Genomic DNA, 22,148 nt, shown 5'->3' with positions numbered 1-22,148 from the left:
GCTGGCTTGGCTCAGTGGATAGAGCGTCAGCCTGCGGACTGAAGGGTCATGGGTTCGATTCCGGTCAAGGGCATATGCCTGGGTTGCGGGCTCGATCTCCTGTGGGGGGCATGCAGGAGGCAGCTGATCAATGATTCTCTCTCATCATTAATGTTTCTATCGCTCTCTCTCTTTCCCTTCCTCTCTGAAATCAATAAAAACATATTTTAAAAATAATAATAATAATATGCTTTTTTCCTTTAACTTTTGAACTGTAATTTGCAGAGTTCTGGTAAATGTAGGAAACCACATTAATGTATTTATTTGTACTATATGACTATAACTTACAGTACTATATAAATTATTCCATGTTCTTTCTTATTTACAAATTATCAGTTTGTACACTCCTCTCCAGCCTTGTTAAAGAAAGTAGAGAAGATACAAATAGAAAGGAGTAAACAAATTAAATTGTTAAATATTATGAGAAGTTATTAAGTTCAGTTCTTGCTAAAGACTTGTAAAGTCAAAAGACACAAAGGCTCACATCAAGAGAATTAGTGGGTTGAGTCAGCAATTCTTAATTAGGAAACATGCCTCTCATGGGAAGGGCATATCAGAATATGTGGGATAGCACATGAGTATGGTTTGAAAATAGCACTTTAAAAAAGTAATAAAGTTTTATTTTTGTAAAATGAAAAAATGATTTTGTAATACAAACCATAACATGTTCAATAGACATATCTAAGCTAGTGAGGAAACCCCAAAGATATAGTGATTTCTAATGTGTTTGCTGAGTGTGCAATAGTAGGCTCCTTAAAAAGAGCCCAACAGATGTACGTGGGGATTTGATGACAAGACGGGAAGGGTAAACTTAACAAAATATGGCATGGGTTTAAAAAATCATAAAGATGTGAAACATTGGTCTGAGTAATTGCTGATCACCAACTTGATAGTACAGTCACATCTGCATTTACCAGTTGCAGTTACAACATCCAGTTTAAACCACAGCTATAAGGGATCTGGCAGGGTACATTTTATTCTTGTATTGAAAATAATTCACCCTAAATTGTAATTCATTTAGATTATTTTCTTCACATGAGAGGCCCCACCTCCATTGGGCGAGATCCAGGGGAGGGCATTTTACTAGGTTTGGCTCATCTTTTAAATTAAGATATGATCGCCAAAACACATGGTAAAAGTCTTAGGTATATAGTAAGGAAATAGATGAAGTATTTAGTGATATTTAGTGTATCACTTTTAATCCCTTCCTTTGGTTATCTTAAATAGTTGCATTATTTTTGTTTGTGTTTTACAGTTTTTGAGACAGTGTCCTTGAGTTCAGACTCTCTCTTCCAGAGGGCAGTTTCAATTCTCCATACTTCTTACTTGGACTCTGCATCTGAGCATGGTTTTCAATACAGTCAAGTGACTTTGGTGAAAAATGACATTTTCTTAAATGAGGTGAGGTGCTTGGTACACATTGTGTCTGTGAGTTAGTTTTATTTTAGCTTTAAAGAACCATGATTTGGGGTATATAAGCCTAGTTCTTTTAAGCTATCGCTTTTCAAATTAGATAAAAGATTCTTGGAAACAGTCACTTGGTAATAATCTAAAGAATAGAAAAATAAATTTTATTAGTCTTTTAGCGGGAGCAATTCAGATGATGCATTTTTTAAAATTAACTTGCAAGGCAAAATAACATGTTTATACCATTTGGTTATTCTCTTTATATAGTACAAAACTTTTTACCAAGAAAAAAAAGCAAGTAACTACACTCAGGAAGAACTTCAAGAAACTTACGGGTTTCTTCTGTTTGAAAGTGAAAATCAGGTAAGGGAATTAGGTAGTATAAAATTAAATTTGTGAATTAATGTACAAAATAAATTCTAAAACTTAAGTATTAGCTTTTTACTTATAAGTATTATAAGATTAACAGTTCATCAGCCTTTTTTGTTACTTAGTTTGGTAGCAATGTAAATGACAGTGAAGCTAGTTATGAAAGAAATTTGATTTCTGCAACTTTTTATAGGTCCATTTTAGTTTTATCTTAAATAAAACTAAAAACATTTGTAAACTCATGGTCAGATTTGGATTAATACAGATTTCTTAGGTATCAGTAATGCCTTTTAATGGAATGAACGGCTATTTCTCCATTATGGATCATGGTTTACATAGATACTTTCTATTCTTTATGGAGGTTTTTCAAGTTTAAATGATATAGTTTTGGGCATAAAATGGGCACTTTCAGCATTCTAGTTAGTTGGAATTGTTTCATTCCCATCTTTGAAGATTGAACATCCATATTGTTGCTTTTACCTGACTTGTGGGAGAAGGAAACTGTGCAGGGTATGTCCCAAAGATGTGTTTGGCACCTTGATATAATTTTAACATAAGGTAATGTTTTAGTAGGGTTAATGGTATTTTAAAAACAATGGTAGATTTGCTTACAGAATGTTTAAAATTAGTATATAATTTAAAGATATTATAGTAATACCAGGATATTTTATTTAATCAACTACTTCCAAATAAGATGTGCTATGGATTCGTACTACAAAACACATTTGGGAGTAAAATATTTCCAAGCTATATTTGAAAAAGAAAACTTTAAGAAAGGACTTACCTGTGATCTTGTTTAATTTGGTTTTGCTGGTGACATTTTTGTTAACAGAAATGGTGGCTTTCATGAAAAAATTTGAACTATTAACCAAATGCAGTAGCCTTACATAACCTTGCTTTGTGCCATAAATATGTATAGTGTAAAGATTTTATACTTATTTGAAAGCCTATAGATTACAGTGTTCATTCATTACCTTCCCCAAGATGAATATGATAAGCGAAGTACTATCTTTTGTTTAAAGGCAAAATTGGTATGTCAGCGTGGACTCTGTATTGGCAGCAGTGCTATTACCACTCTGGGTGACCCAGCAAAAGGTAAGGAAAAAGAATTTATTCTTTTACAAAATGAAGTATGGTATAGTTTATTTCATAAGATATCCATATTAAAAGCCAGTTTCATTAATGATAAATAATAATCTTTAGAATAGAACTGTATCATATAAATGAGCTTTGAGCCTAAAGTTTTCCAATAGAAATTACATGATCAGAATTTGTTTTTAAAAGTTGGTTGGACTAGAAAACATACTGAAAGTATCTTTTAGTGCCAAGAGATTATTATAGTCATCCAGGATTAGTGAATCTCTCTTCTATGCTATCATAATAGCAATAGGAATAGAGAATATATAGAACTAATCAAACTTGGCAACTATGGAATGTGAGGAGTAAGAGAAAGGAAATAAAGATTTAAACTTACACTACAGTGATATTACTGATAGAAAAGAGACACAGAAGGAGAGAAGATTGGTTGGGAAGCTGATAAAAGAGAAAGGTAAATCGTATGATTAAAAAATGTAGATTAGCACTAAATTTCTTCAGTTTTCTCATATGTAAGACTAGAGGCCTGGTGCACATGTCGTGCACTGGGGGGGATCCTGTGCCCTTTTGCAGTCCGAGAGCCCTCGGGGGATGTCAGTCGGACATCCGTAGCGCTACTGCGGAGTGAGGAGAGGCTCCTGCCACCATCGCTGTGCTCGCCAGCTGTGAGCCTGGCTGCTGCATTGAGTGTCTGCCCCCTGGTGGTCAGTGTGTGTCATAGCAACCGGTCTCCCCATTCAGTCAATTTGCATATTACCCTTTTATTATATAGGATAGGTAAAATTGTCTTCTAGATTTGTTGTGAAAACACATGAGACTATGTAAAGTGCTGACCACAGCACAAACCTAGTAAACTCTCAGTAATTGGACGCTGCTACTTTCATGAGTTGAATTTGAAAAATAATGAGATCTTCATAAGCGTTTCTGGAAGATATCTTAGTGGTGATAAGAATAATTGGAAAAGGAATTAGGAATGTAGATTTTAGTTCAAGGTGATGGAGGTTGGTGTTAGTTGAAGCCAAACATAGTGTTACATAGAACAATATAGAAGGAAAAAATGGCAAAGAACAGAACTTTTGGATCATATGGGACAGGGGAGGGGAGGATAGGGAATGTGTAGAAGGAGGAGGAGTCAAGAGCAGTACAATGGATGAAGAATCAGAAGGTAAAGTTTTACAGAAAACAGAAGTATCTAAGCGGGGGGTGGGGGGGGATATATAGCTGTGTCAGGTGCTACAGAATCCAGAATGAGAAAGATTATTGGGCTTCATGGCTAGATTCCTGCTGACTTTTTAAAAAATATATCTTTTTTGAGATAAAATTCACATACCAGATAATACATCCATTTAAAATGTACAATTCCATGTTTTTTAGTGTAGTCGCAGCATTGTGCAGCCAGTAGCACAATTTTAGACTGTTTTTATCACCCTAAAAAGAAGTCCTGCACCTGTTAGCTACCTTTAGTCCAGGTAGTCGCTAATCTACTTCTTGCCTAATGGATTTGCCTATTCCAAATAGTGTATATAAATGGAGTCATATATGACCTTTTGTGACTTTTTTCTTTTACTTAGCTTAGAGTCCTTTGGGGTTCATCCATGTTTTACATGTACCCGTACTTTATTCCCTTTTTGGCTGAATAATATTTCATTGTATGGTTATACCATGTTTTTGTAATCCGTCAGTTGATGGACATTTGGTTGTTTCCACCTTTTGGCTATTATAAAAAGTTCTGCTGTATATATTCATGACAAGTTTTGTATAGATGTGTGTTTTCATTTCTCAGATATATACCTAGAAGTAAAATTGCTGGGTCATGTGGTAACTGTTTAAAACAAAATTTTTTAAAACTTACAGTCAGCTCTTCTAAAAGACATTAAAGGGAATAAATTCATAACCCAATGGCACTTTACAGTATATAAAATCTCTTTCTTCTTGCCTATTCTTTTTCACACACACCCCTCCTTTCCTTTATGAAAAATGCTAACATAGAAGAGAGCCTGGTTTAATATTTAATATACCCACCATGTAAGTCTAACAGATGTTTTGCATCATTCCCTTTCTTTGCTAAAAAATTTTTGAGTTTTTGTCTTTTTGTTGGTGGTGGTTGTTGTTTGTTTTGGTTTTTTTTCCTGAAGAATTTGAAAGTAAATTACAAATAAATACCTCAGCTTACATCACTAAAAAGTAAGGCCACTTTTCTATAATCCCATGCTTTTATTAATGATTTTTGAGAGGCTGGCTTCATAGGGTGGTTGAGCGGAAGCTGTATATTCCTAACAAATACAGATTCTTCTTAAACACATATACAGTAGGTCCTCGGGTTACTTCAGAGATCCGTTCCTACAGTGTGATGTTACGCGATTTTCGCCGTAGGTCAGAACCCACCTACATAAGCACCTACGTCACTCACATGGAGCACATACACAGCAGTAATGAAGTGAAACAGTAAAAAAAATTTGAAAGGTAACAATTCCTGATCTTTACTTGTGGTAAATAAATGATAAAAAACATAAAGCACATATGTACATACATCAAAATAACGGAACTTTTTTATATATAAATAAATGGGAGATGACAACATAACCACGAAACAATGTACATCAAGTCCAACGAAACACGAGGACTTGCCTGTACTGGTGCTGATAATAAAATTGCACCACTGTCTCTGTATATTTTACAGTTTTGGGCTCGAGTTGAAGTGGGTTGTTCTGTGTGTAATAGTAATCTATACTAATAAAAGTCTAGGTGTTCCTCGCGCCTTTGTGCAGCACCCTTATGTCATCACAAGATGGCCTCCACAAGATGGCCACCCTCACATCGTCACAAGATGGTTGGCAGGGGAGGGCAGTTGGGGGCGATCGAGCCAGCAGGGGAGCAGTTAGGCATCAATCGGGCCAGCAGGAGAGCGGTTAGGGGGAGATCAGGCTGGCAAGCAGAAGCAGTTAGGGGCAATCAAGCAGGCAGGCAGGCAAGTGGTTAGGAGCCAGTGGTCCCAGATTGCGAGAGGGATGTCCGGTGGTCCCAGATTGAAGAGGGTGCAGGCTGGGCTGAGGGACACCCCCCGCCCCGTGCACAAATTTCATGCACCGGGCCTCTAGTACTTTATATTAAAGTAGTGTTAAATAATTTTAAGAGGCTATTGCTCTTTCTCTTCTTGAGAACCCTGTGGTTTATATCTATGCCCCAAGGCCACCTCCCTCTTGAGTAACATACTCCTGAGTCAGTCACATGGTTGTTATTAGTAAACTAGTGGCCCGGTGCATGAAATTCATGCACATTAAAAGGGGATTAATTAGAGGAAACATTTTAATACTGCTATTTGCCTTTTCTCTATAATGGAAGTATCAGAGATGAAAGAAAATTAGTAAACTGTATATGAAAATCTTCCTCCTGTCAGAGTCTGGGGTGTGCCGCAGGACCCAGAGTCAAGTCCCCGCCCACCCGCGGTGCCTCAAAATCGTGCCATCCCCAGCCAGCCCCACTCCCATTGGGCGAGATCCAGACCCAGCTGGCCCCACCCTTGTCAAGCCCCGCTGGGAGGGGGGTGCGGCCTCAGGTCCCCCGGCCTGGCACCGGGGTGGGGGGGCGCAGCCTCTGGTCCCCCGGCCTCGCGCCGGGGCAAGGGGTGCATCCTGAGGTCCCCTGTCAAGCCCCCACTGTGCGGGGACGCAGCCTCAGGTCCCTGCTGATTGTTTGTTAAGGCTCATTATGAGAACTCTGCCTCCACTGTGGGTGTAGCCATCTTGTGTTATGGAAACCCTGCCTCCACTGTGGGCGCCGCCGTTTTTGTGATGGTGTGATGGTCAATTTGCATATTCCCTCTTTATATAGTAGATGGAAAACCTGGAACTGGAACCTAAACTTCTGATCACTAGTTCATTATTCTTTTCATTATATCAGAGTGTTCTCACCATTGTCTTTTACATTTCAAGCGTGAGATTTATATTCAAGAATATCTCTGAAATCTGTCCTTTCCTCCTCCTCCTCACTGCTGCTGCCTTGGGGGGTGGGCTCCTTCTTTCCTGTCTCAACTCCTATAGTTGTTTTTCTGTTTGGTTTAGTTCTTGTCTCTCCCCTTTTGAAACTCAGATTTGATTGGTCTCTATTGCCTACAAAATAAAGTCTAAGCTATCCTACAAAAATCTTTACTATATAGTTTCAAGCTTTCTTTTCAACTTCAGCTTTCACCACTTTCTCTCCTGCTTTCAACACTGGCCTACTGTTATAAACAATTTATGATTTTTTATGTTTTCATACTTATGTTCACTCTGTTTTCTACCTAGAATTATTTTCCTCTCTCTGTCTAAAGAACTCTTTCTCACCCTAGCTGGTCTGGTTCAGTGGATAGAGCGTCGGCCTGCAGACTGAAGGGTCCCACGTTCAATTCCAGTCAAGGGCACATGCCCGGGTTGAGGGCTCGATCCCCCAGTAGGTGCATGCAAAAGGCAGCCGATCAATGATTCTCTCTCATCATTGATGTTTCTACCTCTCTCTCCCTCTCCCTTCCTCTCTGAAATCAATAAAAATATATTACCAATAAATGAATAAATTTTTTTTAAAAAAAAACTTCTTTCTCAGGCAGATTTAATTACTTAACTAGAGACCCGATGCACGAAAATCATGCACTGGGGGGGGGGGGGGCGGTCCCTCAGCCTGGCCTGCGCCCTCTCGCAGTCAGGGACCCCTCGGGGGATGTCCGCCTGCCAGCTCCCTGGGGATCGGGCCTAAGCTGGCAGTCAGACATCCCTCTTGCAGTCCGGGACCCCTCACTCTTTATCACCCACCTGCAGTGGAGGCCAGAGAGGCTCTTGCCACCACAGCTGCGCTGGCCAGCCATGAGCCCGGCTTCTGGCTAAGCAGAGCTCCCCCTGTGGGAGCGCACCGACCACCAGAGGGCAGCTACTGTGTTGAGCATCTGCCCCCTGGTGGTCAGTGTGCGTCATAGAGACCAGTCATTCTGCCATTCGGTCAATTTGCATATTAGGGTTTTATTATATAGGATTAGTTCTACTTCTGTGTGTCCTCAAATGTAACATCTATATATATATATATATATATATATATATATGTCTAAGCAATCGTCCGACCATTCAGCCATCTGACTGGCTGTGATGCACACTGACCACCAGGGGGCAGACACTCAATGCAGGAGCTGCCGAGCGATAGTAACTTTGCAGAGCACCCTCTCGCACTCTGGGGCCCCTTGGGGGATGTCCGACTGCGGGTTTCGGCCCAATCCCCACAGGCCAGGCCAAGGGACTCCCACCTGCCAAAAAGACCCCTCTCACTCCACAGACGCCCTTCGAGCCTTGGTGCTGCCCCAGGTGTGGCCGGCCAGGGAGGGACCATGAAAGGTTGGCTCCAGGGCATGTCTGGCCCATCTCGCCCAGGCCACCTTCTAATTTATTTTCAATGTGCACGAATCTGTGCACTGGGCCTCTAGTATGTCTGATAAATAATTAAGTACATACTACATTTTGAGCTATGATATGGCTACAATGGTAAACAAACAAATATAACCCCTGTTTTACTAGAACTTACAGTGTAGCAGAATAAGCTGCTTAAAGACAGGGACCTTATTTTATTTCCCTTTGTGTCACAGCTGCCTAGCACAGACCTACCATATAGTAAACCTTGGTACATGTTATTAAATAAGAGTATAATAGTCCCCCTTACCTGCAGTTTCACTTTCCATGATTTCCGTTACCTGCTGTCAAATGAGAAATTCTAGAAATAAGCAGTTCCTAAGTTTTAAATTGCACCATTCTGAGCAGCGTGACAAAATCTTGTGCCATCCCACCCATGAAATGTATCATCACTTTGTCGAGCATCTCTACATTGTATATGCTCCCCGCCCATTAGTCACTTTGTAGCCCTCTCATTTATTAGATCAACTGTCATAGTATCATAAAGCTTGTGTTCAAGTAACCCTTATTTGACTTCATAATGGCCCCAAAGCTAAGAGTAGTGATATCAGCAATTCAGATATACCAAAGAGAAGCCCTAGAATGCTTCCTTTAAGTGAGAAGATGAAAGTTCTTCATTTAATAAAGAAAAAAATTATATGCTGAGGTTGCTAAAAATCTATGATAAGAACAAATACTCTATTTGTGGAAAGGGACAAAACAATTAGTGCTAGTTTTGCTGTCACGCCTCAAACTGCAAAAGTTATAGGCAGTGAGTAACTCAAGATGAAAAAAGCATTAAAGTTGTAGGTGGGAGACATGAACAGAAAACTTGTTCCAATCGATGGGACTGTCTTGTACAAGAAAGCATTTAGCCTGTTTGAAGACTTCACCAAGGGAACCCCTGAAATGAGTGGCACCAAGCCATTTACTGCAAGTAAGGAATGGTTACACTGATTCAAGAATAGGTTTGGACTGAAATTTTTAAAAATTACTGAAGAGGCTATATCGGCCTCTGAAGGATCTGCTGCCACATTTCCAGAAAAGTTGAAGAAGTTGATTAAGGGAAAAGGATACCATCCAAAGTAAACCTTCAGTTTTGATGAAACCAGACTTATCTGGAAGAAGATGCCTAATAGAACCCACATTTATAAAAATGCATAGTAGGCAACAGGGTATAAAACATGAAAGGACAGATTAACTCTAGTATGATGTGGTAATGCTGCAGGGCCTGTGATAAAGCCAGGTATGGTGTGCAGAGCCAAGAACCCCACACGCTTTCAAAAACAAAGAAAAATTACCTGCCTGTGTTCTGGCAACGTAATCATAAAGTGTGGGTGGTAGCCATCTTGTTTATGGAATGGTTCCACCATTGCATCACTAGAAGAAGGGTGAGTAATGCCATACCTTGGAGACAGGTTTGGTTCCAGAGACTATCTCAATAGAGAGTCATGAATTTTTTTGTTTCCCAGTACATATAAAAGACATGTTACAGTTTATTAAATGTGCAATAATAGCACTAAGTCTAAAAAACAATGTATAAGCCTTAATTTAAAAATATTTCATTGCTAAAAAATAATAACCATCATCTGCGTCTTAAGCAGTTGTAATCTTTTTGCTAATGGAAGATCTTGTCTCAATGTTGGTGGCTACTAACTGAGCAGGGTGGTGGTACTAAAGGTGGGGTAGCTGTGGCAGTTTCTCAAGACAACAATAAAGTTTGCTACATAGATTGACTTTTCACAAACAATTTCTCTGTAGTATGCAATCCTGTTTGATAGCATTTTACCCACTGTAGAAATCAATCCTTTTCAATCCTAGCCACTGTTTTATCAACAATCTTCTCAACATCTTTACCAAGAATGGAATCCATTTTAGTCATGGCACATGACCAGATAGCAAGCTCGACCCCTAATGGGCGGCATGCAGGAAGCGGCGATGAATTATTCTCTCTCATCATTAATGTTTCTATCTCTCTCTCCCTCTCCCTTCCTCTCAAATCAATAATAATATATTTTTTAAAAATCGCTCTCTATTTCTCATCCATAAGAAGCAGCTCATCTGTTAGTTTTATCATGAGATTGCAGCGATTCAGGCTGTATTTCTAATTCTAGTTCACTAGCTGTTTTCACATCTGGAATTACTTCCTCCACTTAAGTCTTGAACTCCTCAAGTCATCCATGAGGATTGCAATAAAATTCTTTGAAACTCCTGTTAATGTTGATATTCTGACTTCTTGCCATGCACCACAAAAATTTTTAATGGCATCTAGAATGGTGAATCCTTTCTAGAGGTTATTAATTTACTTTGCTCAGATCCATCAAAAGGAATCACTATTTATGGTAGCCTTATAAATGTATCTCCTTTTCCCCCCATCTTTTCAAAAAGTTCTATTGGACAACTCAGCTCCAGTACCTAACTTACAAAGCTACAAAATATATTTGTTAAATAAGAAGATTTGAAAGTTGAAATTACTCTTTGGTCCATGATTTGCAGAATGGATGTTGTGTTAGCAGGCATGAAAATAATAATAATCTCATTGTACGTTTCCATCAGAGCTTTTGGTGACCAGGTGTATTGCCAATGAGCAATAACATTTGGAAAGGAATCTATTTTTTCTGAGCAGTATGTTTCAATAGTGTGCTTAAAATATTCAGTAAAACATGTTTTTAACTGTTTTCCAGGCATTGTTGTTTCAGTTATAGAGCACACAAAGAGTAGATTTAGCATAATTTTTTTTTTAGGAATTTATTTATTTATTTATTTATTTATTTATTTATTTTAATAAATCTTTATTCAGATTATTACAATTGTTTCTCCTTTTTCCCCCCATAGCTCCCCTCCACCCGGTTCCCACCCCACCTTCTGCCCTTACCTCCCCCCACACTGTCCTCATCCATAGGTGTATGATTTTTGTCCAGTCTCTTCCTGAACCCCCCATACCCCTTTCCCCCTGAGAATTATCAGTCCACTCCTTTTCTATGCCCCTGATTCTATTATATTCACCAGATTATTCTGTTCCTCAGGTTTTTAATTCACTTGATTTTTAGGTTCACTTGTTGATAGATATGTATTTGTTGTTCATAATTTTTATCTTTACCTTTTTCTTCTTCCTCATCTTTAAGAATACCTTTCAGCATTTCATATAATACTGGTTTGGTGGTGATGAACTCCTTTAGCTTTTTCTTATCTGTGAAGCTCTTTATCTGCCCTTCAATTCTGAATGATAGCTTTGCTGGGTAGAGTAATCTTGGTTGTAGGTTCTTGCTGTTCATCACTTTGAAAATTTCTTGCCACTCCCATCTGGCCTGCATAGTTTCTGTTGAGAAATCAGCTGACAGTCCTATGGGTGCTCCCTTGTAGGTAACTAACTGTTTTTCTCTTGCTGCTTTTAATATTCTCTCTTTGTCTTTTGCTCTTGGCATTTTAATTATGATGTGTCTTGGTGTGGTCCTCTTTGGATTCCTTTTGTTTGGGGGTTCTGTGTGCTTCCTGGACTTGTAAGTCTATTTCTTTCACCAGGTGGGGGAAGTTTTCAGTCATTATTTCTTCAAATAGGTTTTCAGTATCTTGCTCTCTCTCTCTTCTTCTGGCACCCCCATAATTCTGATGTTGGTACGCTTGAAGTTGTCCCAGAGGCTTCTTACACTATCTTCAACTTCTTGGATTTTTTTTTCTTTTTGCTTTTTTGGTTGAGTGTTTTTTGCTTCTTTGTATTTCAATTCTTTGACTTGATTCTTGCGTTCCTCTAGTCTGCTGTTGGGTCTCTGTATAATATTTTTTATTTCAGTCAGTGTATGTTTAATTTCTAGTTGGTCCTTTTTCATATCTTCAAGGGTCTCGTTATATTTATCGGCCTTTTCTAGGATATTCTTAAAAAGCCTTATAACCGTGGTTTTGAATTCTATATGCAGTCGTTTGTTTTCCTCCATTTCTTTAGTTTGTGATCTGTTTCTTTGTCGCCACATTTTCACTGCTTCTCTGAGTTGGTAGGGTAGCTTTGTGTGCTAGGTTTCCTATACGGCCCAGTGGGTCTGCCTCCCCAGTTAACCTGAGGTGGATACTCTTGGTGCACCTCTTTGTGGACTGTGTGTACAGCCTTGTTGTAGTTATGTCTTGATTGTTGTTGGTATCACTGGGAGGAAAAGTCCAGGCCAGTTGGCTGTGAGGATCAGCTGTGTCTACGCTGGGAGAAGTTCGGTGCTGGAGATAGCCTTATAGGATTAGACTTGCCAAATTGCAAAAGCCTCTGCGCTCAGCTTGGATGGGGTGGAGTCTCAGGGCAGAGCAGACAGTCTTGGCTTCCCGTCAGCCTTGCCCTTGCGCACCACCAGACCTCTGCCTTCCCTGGCTCCCGAGTCTCCGCCCAAGAGTCCAGATTCCCCCCCACAAGAGCGTGGGTCCCCAGGGGCTCGCCTGGAACTGGGGTTCAGTGCAGTCAGAACTGGGGTTCAGTGTAGTCAGGAGCTTCGGACTCCCTTCTGCTAGGGAAAGCCTGTGGCAACCTCCGCAGTCTTTGTGCACACTGGCATGCGCGCCTCCAGCCCCCTGCCCGCGGGGCTCCCCCGCGGCTCCCCCAGGTCTCCGAGTCTCCGGGTGCCTTTCTCTCTCCCTGACAGTCCAGACTCCCCCTGTATGAGCCTGGGTCCACGGGGTTTTGCCTGGAACTGGGGTTCAGTGCAGTCAGAACTGGGGTTCAGTGCAGTCGGAGGCTTCCTTCCCCCTTCCGCCAGAGAAAGTCAGCCAGGCTCTCAGCTGCCCTTCCTCTCTGCGCACACAAAGACCCTTTGCCGTACCTCCAATTCTCTGTGAGCTTTTCTCTTTCCTTCTAGTTGTAGAATTTTCACTCAGCCAGCTTTCCTGTGGTTCTGGATGGTGTCCGTTCTGTCTTTTAGTTGTAGTTTTGAAATTGTTGTGCGAGGCAGCAGTTTAGGTGCTTACCTATGCCGCCATCTTGGTTTCTTGATTTAGCATAATTCTTAAGGGCCCTATGATTTTCAGAATTATAAATGAGCTTTGGCTTCAACTTAAAGTCACCAGCTGCATTAACCCCTAGCAAAACAATCAACCTGTCCTTTGAAGTTTTGAAGCCAGGCATTGCCTTCTACTCTCTTGCTATGAAAGTTCTAGATGGCATCTTCCTCCAATATAAGGCTGTTTATCTACATTAAAAATCTATTATTTAGTGTAAGCACCATCGTTAATTATCTTTGCTAGATCTTCTGTACAACTTGCTGCAACTTCTTCATCAGTGCTTCCTGCTTCATCTTGCACTTTTAGTTGTTGTTGTTAATCCTCACCCAGGGATATTTTTTTCCATTGATTTTTAGAGAGAGTGAAAGGGACGGGGAGAGACAGAGAGAGAGAAACATTGATGTGAGCGAGACACATCAATTGCTTCCCTCCTGAATGTGCCCTGACCTGGGGCTGGGGATTGAGCCTGCGACTAAGGTATGTGCCCTTAACCTGAATTGAACCCAAGGCCCTTCAGTCCACAGGCCTATGCTCTAACCACTGAGCAACCAGCTAGGGCTCATCTTGCACTTTTATGTTAAGGAGACAGCTACTTAAAACTCATGAACTATCCTCTCTGCTAGCCCAACTTTTCCGCAGCCTCCTCACCTCTCTCAACCTTCATAGAATTGAAGAAAGTTAGGGTCTTGCTCTTTATGCCTTGGCATAAGGGAATGTTGTGACTAGTTTAATCTTCTACCCAGACCACTAAAACTTTCTCTGTATCATCAATAAGGCTAATTCGCTTTCTTATCCTTTGTGTGTTCACTGAAACACATATATATATATTTGTAATACATTTTTATTGTTGTTGGTTGTTTTTGTTTTATTTTTTTAGAGAGAGGGAGAGAAGATAGACACATCTATGATAGAGAAACATCAATAGGTTGCCTTCTGCACGCCCCCTACTGGGGATTGAGCCTGCAACCCAGGCATATGCCCTGACTAGGAATCAAACCAACAACCTTTTGGTGCATGGGATGGTATTCAATCTACTGAGCCACACTGACTGGGCTGGAGTTTCATTTTTAATTTTCTTATGTATTCACCACTTGGCTAATTGTTTGGTGTAAGAGGTCTATCTTTGCTTTTGACATGCCTCCTCAGCTTAATCATTTCTAGCTTTTGATTTAAAGTGAAAGATGTGTGACTCTTCCTTTCATTTGAAAACTTGGAGGCCATTATAGGATTATTGGCCTAATTTCAATATTGTTGTGTCAGGGAACAGGGAGGCCTGAGGGGATAGGGAAAAAATGGGGAACAGCTGGCTAGTGGAGTAGTCAGAACACACACATTTATCAAGTTCACTGTGTTATATGGGCATGGTTTGTGGTGCCCTAAAACAATTACAATAGTAATATCAAATATCACTGATCACAAATAAACAACAAATCTATACTAATAAAAGGGTAATATGCTAATTATACTGGGAGACCGAGAGACCAGACGTCCTTCCGGACAAAGCCATGGTGGCAGGGCCAAGGCAGAGGCGGTTAGGGGTGAGAAGGTCGGCGGGGGGGAGGGGGGCAGTTGGGGGTGACCAGGCTGGCGCGGGGCGGGCACTGAGGGGCAAACAGGCCAGCGTGGTGGGGGGGCAGTTAGGGGCAACCAGCCGGCAGGCAGAGGCAGTTAGGGGTGATCAGGCTGGCAGGGGGGCCAGTTAGGGGCAATCAGGCAGGCAGGCAGGTGAGCAGTTAGGAACCAGCCATCCCAGATTGTGAGAGGGATGGATCAGCCCTAAACCTACAGTTGGATATCTCCCGAGGGGTCCTAGAATGGAGAGGCTGGGCTAAGGGCCCCCCCCCCCCCCCCAATGCGTGAATTTCATGCACCGGGACTCTAGTGTAATAATAAAGTTTGAAATATAGGGTGGGATAAAAGTAGGTTTACAGTTGTAAACCTACAGTTTGTGTAGAAAATAATATTATAATACTAGTGGGATCGGGCCTAAACTAGCAGTCGGACATCCCTCTTGCAATCTGGGACCACTGGCTCCTGACCACTCACCTGCCTGCCTGCCTGATCACCCTAACTGCCTCTGCCTGCCTGCCTGATTGCCCCTAACTGCCCTCCCCTGCCGGCCTAATCTCACCCCCAACTGCCTCTGCCTGCCTGATCACCCCTAACTGCCCTCCCCTGCTGGCCTGATCTGACCCGGTCTCTGTCTCTCTTTGTTTTTCTCAGCAGTCTTCCAGGCCTCCCTGCCGCCCTGTCTCCCTCTTTCTCTTTCTCGGCTGGGACGGAGCAGGGCCAGTGGGGACCTCTCCACCCTCTGCCCACCCTCCCTTCCATCCAGGCCTCTTCAGGCCCAGTCTGTTTTGTTATCTCATTCTGAGAGAGGCTCCAAGAGCAAGTTGGGAGGGAGGGGAAAAAAAGGAAGAAAAGGCTGTGAGCTGGTGGGCGCTGTGTGTGTCTGTGCGCGTGTGGAGTTGTGAGTGTGTGTGAGTGCCGCCTCCACCTCCCCTGTCCCCATTTCCGCTGCCACAAGTTCCCACCCACCAGAGCGTGCTGCGCGTGCAGCCTGGCCATTAGGTCAAGCCTCCAATCATTATGGATGTGACGGACCCAGGGTTTTTATATATTAGGACAAAAATAAACTCTGTGTACGTTCATGTATAACTGTAAACATCCTTTTTCCCCACTTGTTTTGTAAGAATTAGCCAAAGTGTGACACAGAGACCCCAGAAGAGCATGTGCTGTTGGGAAAGTGGCACCAAGAGATTTTGTTCAGCCCTATTGGTGCTTAGTGCTTGAGCATTGACCCATGAACCAGGAGGTCATGGTTAGATTCTTGTGCAGTTTGCAGGCTTGACCCCCAATGGGGGCATGCAGGAGACAGCCAATCAATGATTCTTTCTCATTTATGTTTCTATCTCTCTGTCACTCTCCCTTCCTCTTTCTAAAATCAATGAAAACATTTTTTTTTTTTTTTTAAGATTTTGGCCTGGCCTGCATTGCTCAGTGGTTGAGCATTAACCTATGAACCAGGAGGTCATGGTTCAATACCCAGTCAAGGCACAAGCCCAGATTGCGGGCTCGATCCCCAGTTTGGGGCATGCGGGAGGCAGCCAATCAATGATTCTCTCCCATCATTGATGTTTCTATTCTTTCCTCCCCTTTCCTCTCTGAAGTTAAAAATCTACACTAATAAAAGAGAAACATGCTAATTGACCATAACTTCATGACGCCCACCAGCCAATCAGGAGCGAGTATGCAAATTAACCCAACAATATGGCAGGTTAATTTGCATACGCAGGCGCTGAGCAGCCGGGGGTGGGACGGGATGCTTATATCGTTGCCATGGCGACAACGCGGGCATTCCACACCACCCCAGCCACTTGGGGCCTCTGGGTAGCGTGGGAAGGCAGAATGGCAGCTCTGGCCAGAGCGAAGGCGGTGCCAGCAGCCAGAGGAAGGAAGGCCCATTCTTGCACCAATCTTCATGCATCGGGTCTCTAGTAAATAAATAATGCACTTAAAAAAAAAAAAAGATTTTGTTCAATGGAGGCTTGCCACAAACCTTCAATTTGTAAAAAGTACAATATCTGTGAAACATAATAAAGCAAAGAGCAATAAAACAAGGTGTGGCTATGCAAGAAGATATTTTGAGAGCGGAAAGACCACATTTACATAATCTTTATTATAATTGTTATGATTGTCCTATTATCAGTTATTGTTAATCTCTTACTGTGCCTAATTTGTACATTAAACTTTATCATAGGTATATATGTACAGGAAAAAACAGTATATAGGGTACAGTACTTTCCACCGTTTCAGGCTTCCACTGGGAGTCTTGGAAAGTATATTCTGTAGATAAGGTGGGGTTACTATACTTACTAAGATTTTTTTTTTTTTTTTTTAGTAAAAAAAATAACTTGAAGATCAGATTACCATAGATCTTTTCACTGGATGATTACATGGAGAAAAAACAAACTTAGAATTTTCCAAAAATGTGTGACACTTTGTTTTCCATTATTAGGACACTAATAGAAAATTGGTTATCAATTAAATATGTTTTGTCTTACTTAGCTCTAATGTTTCTATACCTTTAGAATAACTTAAAAAAAATTTTTTTAAGTAAGCAGTTTCAAAACAGTTTTTAATGTTGACTTTTATTTATCTTTTTTCTTGTTCAGCTAAGGGTAGACCTACATTGGAATTGTATATGTGTAAATAATATTTTAAAAGTGAAAATTAATCTATATTTTATGCTCTTATAGGTGTATACATTTCCAAATACTCAGACTATCTTCATGCAAGACCATGGTATCATGGGAAGTCTGGTTATATTATAATTTTTAATCTAATTAAGGTAAAGCCTATGTGTACTTCTGTATAATTTTTCTTTTTAAAAGTAAAGGTTATCAGTTTGTGATAATGTTCTTTGCAGATCATTTGCTAAACATAGCCCTCACCAAAGACAGCTATTCAAAATCAGAAAATGAAATTGCTATTTCTGCTTTCCTTTAAAGACAAAGGTTTTTTGTTTATTTAATATACTAGGGAACCGGTGCACGAAATTGGTGCACGGAGCAGGGGGGTCCCTCAGCCCGACCTGCACCCTCTCTAATCTGGGAGCCCTCAGGGGATGTCCTACTGATGGCTTAGGCCTGCTCCCCATGGTTCTCTGCTGTCTGCGGACCTGCCTACTTGATGTCATCACAGGCCCTGGTGTCTGTTCTCTGTGGGGACCTGCTTGCCCTTCACCACCAAGGCCAGGGGCAAGCAGGGCCCTGCTGTCTGCTCTCTGGCTCGCTGCCGCAGGAGCAAGCAAGGCCCTGGTGTCTGCTCTCTGGGGGGGGGGGGGGGGGGAGGCCCTGCGGGGGACTGCTTGCCCCTCACCATGGCCAGGGGCAAGCAGGGCCCTATTGTCCACTCGCTCGCGCCAGGGGACGTTCCCACCCCACCCCTGGCTGCTTGCGCACGCACCGGCTTAGAGCACCTAGGACCTGGGGATGTTCCCGCCCCGCCCCTGACTGCTCGGCGCCTACACACATGTGGCCAGGGGTGTTCCGGGACCCTGAGCGCTCCAGGCCTACGTGGGGCCTACAGGCTCAGAGCGGCCTGGCTCCCGAGGACACCCGTCCCCAAGACCCAGGCCGCTTGGTGCGTGCGCGTGTGCAGGCAGCCACTCCGCCCCCAGCCGCTCGACACCTGCGTATGCAAGTTAACCCACCATCTTTGTCGAGTTAATTTGCATACTCCTGATTGGCTGGTGGGTGTCGTGAAGTGATGGTCAATTTGCATCTTTCTCTTTTATTAGTGTAGACCAGTGGTTCTCAACCTTTCTAATGCCGTGACCCTTTAATACAGTTCCTCATGTTGTGGTGACCCCCAACCGTAAAATTATTTTCGTTGCTACTTCATAACTGTAATTTTGCTACTGTTATGAATCGTAATGTAAATATCTGTGTTTTCCGACTGTCTTAGGCGACCCTGCTAGCGGTAGAGCCTAGGACCATCGGAAAACACAGAGATTTACATTACGATTCATTAACAGTAGCAAAATTACAGTTATGAAGTAGCAACGAAAATAATTTTACGGTTGGGGGTCACCACAACATGAGGAACTGTATTAAAGGGTCACGGCATTAGAAAGGTTGAGAACCACTGGTGTAGATGATCTACATTTAAAAAAACAAACCTTCGAAATAATATAAAAGTTACTCTGTGAAGTCTTCCTCTCACTCTTGTCCCACAATGCCACTTTTTAAAAATATATATATGTTTATTGATTTCAAAGAGGAAGGGAGAGGGAGAGAGAGAGAAACATCAATGATGAGAAAGAATCATTGACTGGCTGCCTCCTGCACACCCCACACTAAGGATTTGAGCTCGCAACCTGGGCATGTGACTGGGAATCAAACCGTGATCTCTTGGTTCATAAGTCGAGGCTCAATCACTGAGCCACACCAGCCAGGCCACAATGCCACTTTTTACACATTAAATAACAAAACAGGTAGCTGCTTGTAAAACAGTATACTTACAGTTAAAAGAGATGAATTTAGAAAACAACATTTGTTGTCTGATTTGAATTGTCACAATAAGAAATCTTTATTTTCTTTATCCCTAAAATATCCAGATCTTGTTTACATGTTTATGTGGCACCTATAACTTGATGATCTCAGAAACTCTTAAACACCCTTTAATAGTTCAATATGAGTGAATCTTGCAATTAGAATTTTCACTCAAGTAGTAGGAAAGCGCTGATTTTATAGGTTGGTGGACTTTTTGAGGGCATATTCTGTGGTCTTTTTGTTGTTTTTGCTTTTATTTTAGCTTTTGGAGTTCTTTGGTTATAAATCTAACAGAACTGATTTTTTTAAAGCGAGTGTAAATATGTTATATTTCAAAATTTTGTCCCCAAGAACTAGAGGAAAATTAGTGTTGCACTGGCACACGATCGCTGCTTTTCCTTTCTTAGTCCTTCCTCTCTTGCTCGATGATAAGTACTATAATTCTGCTATAGATAGTGTACCTGTCAGCTCAGATAACAAATGTTTGGTTTTTTATTTATGTCAGATTGCCTTGCCATTGGTTTATGCCCCTGTAACCCCTCTCTGTTTGGTGGATATTGCTGTTTAGTTTTTGCCTACATGTTCTCAGCCCTCCTTTACTGTTTACATTCTTTTGCTTCTTTGACCAAAGAATTGCCTTTCGTGGTCCTATAAATGAAGAGGCAGGATCTTAACAGCAAAAAACAAAACAAAACATCTTTTAAATAATTAAATTCTTCTTGTAAAAATAAAAAATAAATTTGTAATCTCATTCTCATTTTGGTATATATTTAGTATATATTTATTTTTCCTATCTATGTCATCATGTTGTTAAAAACAGCTTTTAAAATCATGCTATTTCATGATATGAAATAAAAAAACTTGAAGGCTTTTTTTCTTCTTTTTCTGGAAGACATGTAACCTTGATGAAGACAAGTCTATAATGGGAAATACTATTGACTATAGTCAGGGCCAGTGGTCTGCTAAGCACTTAGTATATATATTTGCTACTTGCTGAATTTCTGGGTCCTAATGTAATAGATATATCTTGGTCTGTAATTTATAATTGATAACTTAATACTCAGTTTGAAAACTCATCTTTGGAAATTTTAGATTTCATTTGTCATCTTTTATGTTATAGTCATTGAATAATCAATCTATTTGGTAAACTATATAATTTTTATCTTAAAGAAATGGTTCTCTTGCCCTAGCCAGTTTGGCTTAGTGGTAGAGAGTTAGCCAAGAACCAAATGGTCCTGAGTTCGATTCCAGTCAACGGGACGTATCTTGGTTTCAGGCTCGATCCCCAGCCCGGGGTCAACCAATTGATCAATGTGTCTCTCTCACATCAATGTTTCTCTCTCTCTCTCTCCCCCCTCTCCCTCTCTCTCTCTCTCTGTCCCCCTCTCTCTCTCCCTCTCCCTCCCACTCCCCTTCCCTCCCTCCTCCTCTCCCTCACCCCCTTCCCCCTCTCTCCTTCCTTTCCTCCTCCCCTCTCTCTCCCTCTTCCCCCCTCTCTTCCACTCTGTCTAAAAAAAATCAATGGAAAAATATTCTTTGGTGAAGACTAACAAAAAAAAGCGGGGGGCGGGGGAGAAATGGTTCTCTTAAATTTGTATTCCTTTGATATTGTGATAAAAGAAATGGACTTCTGCCTCAGAAAGATGCCCAAACATACCTGATTTTTAAATGCACTTTTAAGGGGTTCATGGATAATTAAAACTATTTTTGGCCTTAAAGATTATTTTCTAAGAACCGTACTTCTAATTCTTAACACAGTTAACTTATTAGTTGAAATACATAGAAATCTTTATTCAGCTACTTATAAATGAATCCTAGAATAAGATTATTGCTATTTGAAAACATCTGATTAGTCTTAATACTTTCATTCTAGGGAAAAATCAAGTTTGTGTCTGAGAATTATACAACTAACTATATTAGCCCATCTTCTGGCTATGATTGCCATGTGGCTGCAAATACTAACAAGGTTTCTCACAAGACGAGTCATTTTCGCGCCTTTGAACTGAGTCAGGTATAAATCATTTCTAAGATATATTTCTGCCTCTAATGTGTTAAGTTTCAGTACTGGGTAGGTTGAGATCAACTTGGTGCATACGGAATTCTATAGTGCTACCCTGATTATAATTCTTTTTCTTTTAGTATTACCTGTATGAACTTTCCGGCACCACTGTTATTGAGCGACCTAGACAGATTCATCCTTACGTAATTGTAGCTTTTCAGTACAAGGAACCTAAAAAGATGGCGGCACCAGCACATAAAAGCATGTAAGTAATTAAGTACATATTTTTATTTTACTGTATTTGTTTCCTTGGCTCTTATAAAATTGCTTTTTTTTTTCTTTTCCTAGACTTGAACTCAGTGAAAATGGTAAGGAATTATTTAATTGGTTCTTTTGTGTTTTTTAAGTAAATGTTTTGTTCATAAGTAAAATAATTTGTTTTTTTTTCTTACCCTCATTTCTTAAAGTTCTCAACTCCCCCTGGAAAGGGAAATTAATTATTAAAGGCTGTCTGCTGTGTGACATAACTCTTTTGTCCTCTTATGGTACAGTGGTTCCCACCCAGCTGTAAGTACTGAATTTGTATTCTTTACTATTGCGTGTATACTTTTTTTAAATTCTCATTTTGAGTTCTTGCTTGTTGGCACTGGTGTGAAATACAGCAGTTGTACTTGGTGTTAGATTACAGTACTTTTGGTCAGATGTATAGAGCATCTCCTAGATGCAAACTACGGCCCGCGGGCCGGATCCAGCCCGTTTGGCTGTTCTATCCGGCCCGCGGAGCCGAAAGAGCGGAGGGTTCTC

The 22,148-nt window shown here is 41.0% G+C and overlaps 1 protein-coding gene across 4 annotated transcripts in view; it reads left to right on the top strand.

The window, feature by feature from the left end:
* The window catches only part of TASOR2 (transcription activation suppressor family member 2), a 104,300-nt gene that overhangs the window by 34,576 nt on the left and 47,576 nt on the right, over positions 1-22,148 (top strand). For 2 of the 4 annotated variants that reach the window (XM_080669711.1, XM_080669710.1), the window contains 8 exons: positions 1,295-1,440; positions 1,714-1,809; positions 2,838-2,910; positions 17,549-17,640; positions 21,219-21,356; positions 21,485-21,609; positions 21,693-21,712; positions 21,812-21,911. In XM_080669711.1, coding sequence (XP_080525837.1) covers positions 21,584-21,609; positions 21,693-21,712; positions 21,812-21,911 — 146 coding nt within the window. In that variant the 5' untranslated portion in view covers positions 1,295-1,440; positions 1,714-1,809; positions 2,838-2,910; ... (1 more) ...; positions 21,219-21,356; positions 21,485-21,583. The remainder of the gene's footprint in view (positions 1-1,294; positions 1,441-1,713; positions 1,810-2,837; positions 2,911-17,548; positions 17,641-21,218; positions 21,357-21,484; positions 21,610-21,692; positions 21,713-21,811; positions 21,912-22,148) is intronic. The other 2 variants (XM_080669708.1, XM_080669709.1) reach the window with 2 other exon arrangements.

This window comes from Plecotus auritus (genome assembly GCF_963455305.1).
Source record: "Plecotus auritus genome assembly, chromosome: 1".
Lineage (NCBI taxonomy): Eukaryota > Metazoa > Chordata > Mammalia > Chiroptera > Vespertilionidae > Plecotus > Plecotus auritus.
Note: the sequence above shows the minus strand (reverse complement) of the source record. Positions and strands in the feature narration are given on the sequence as shown.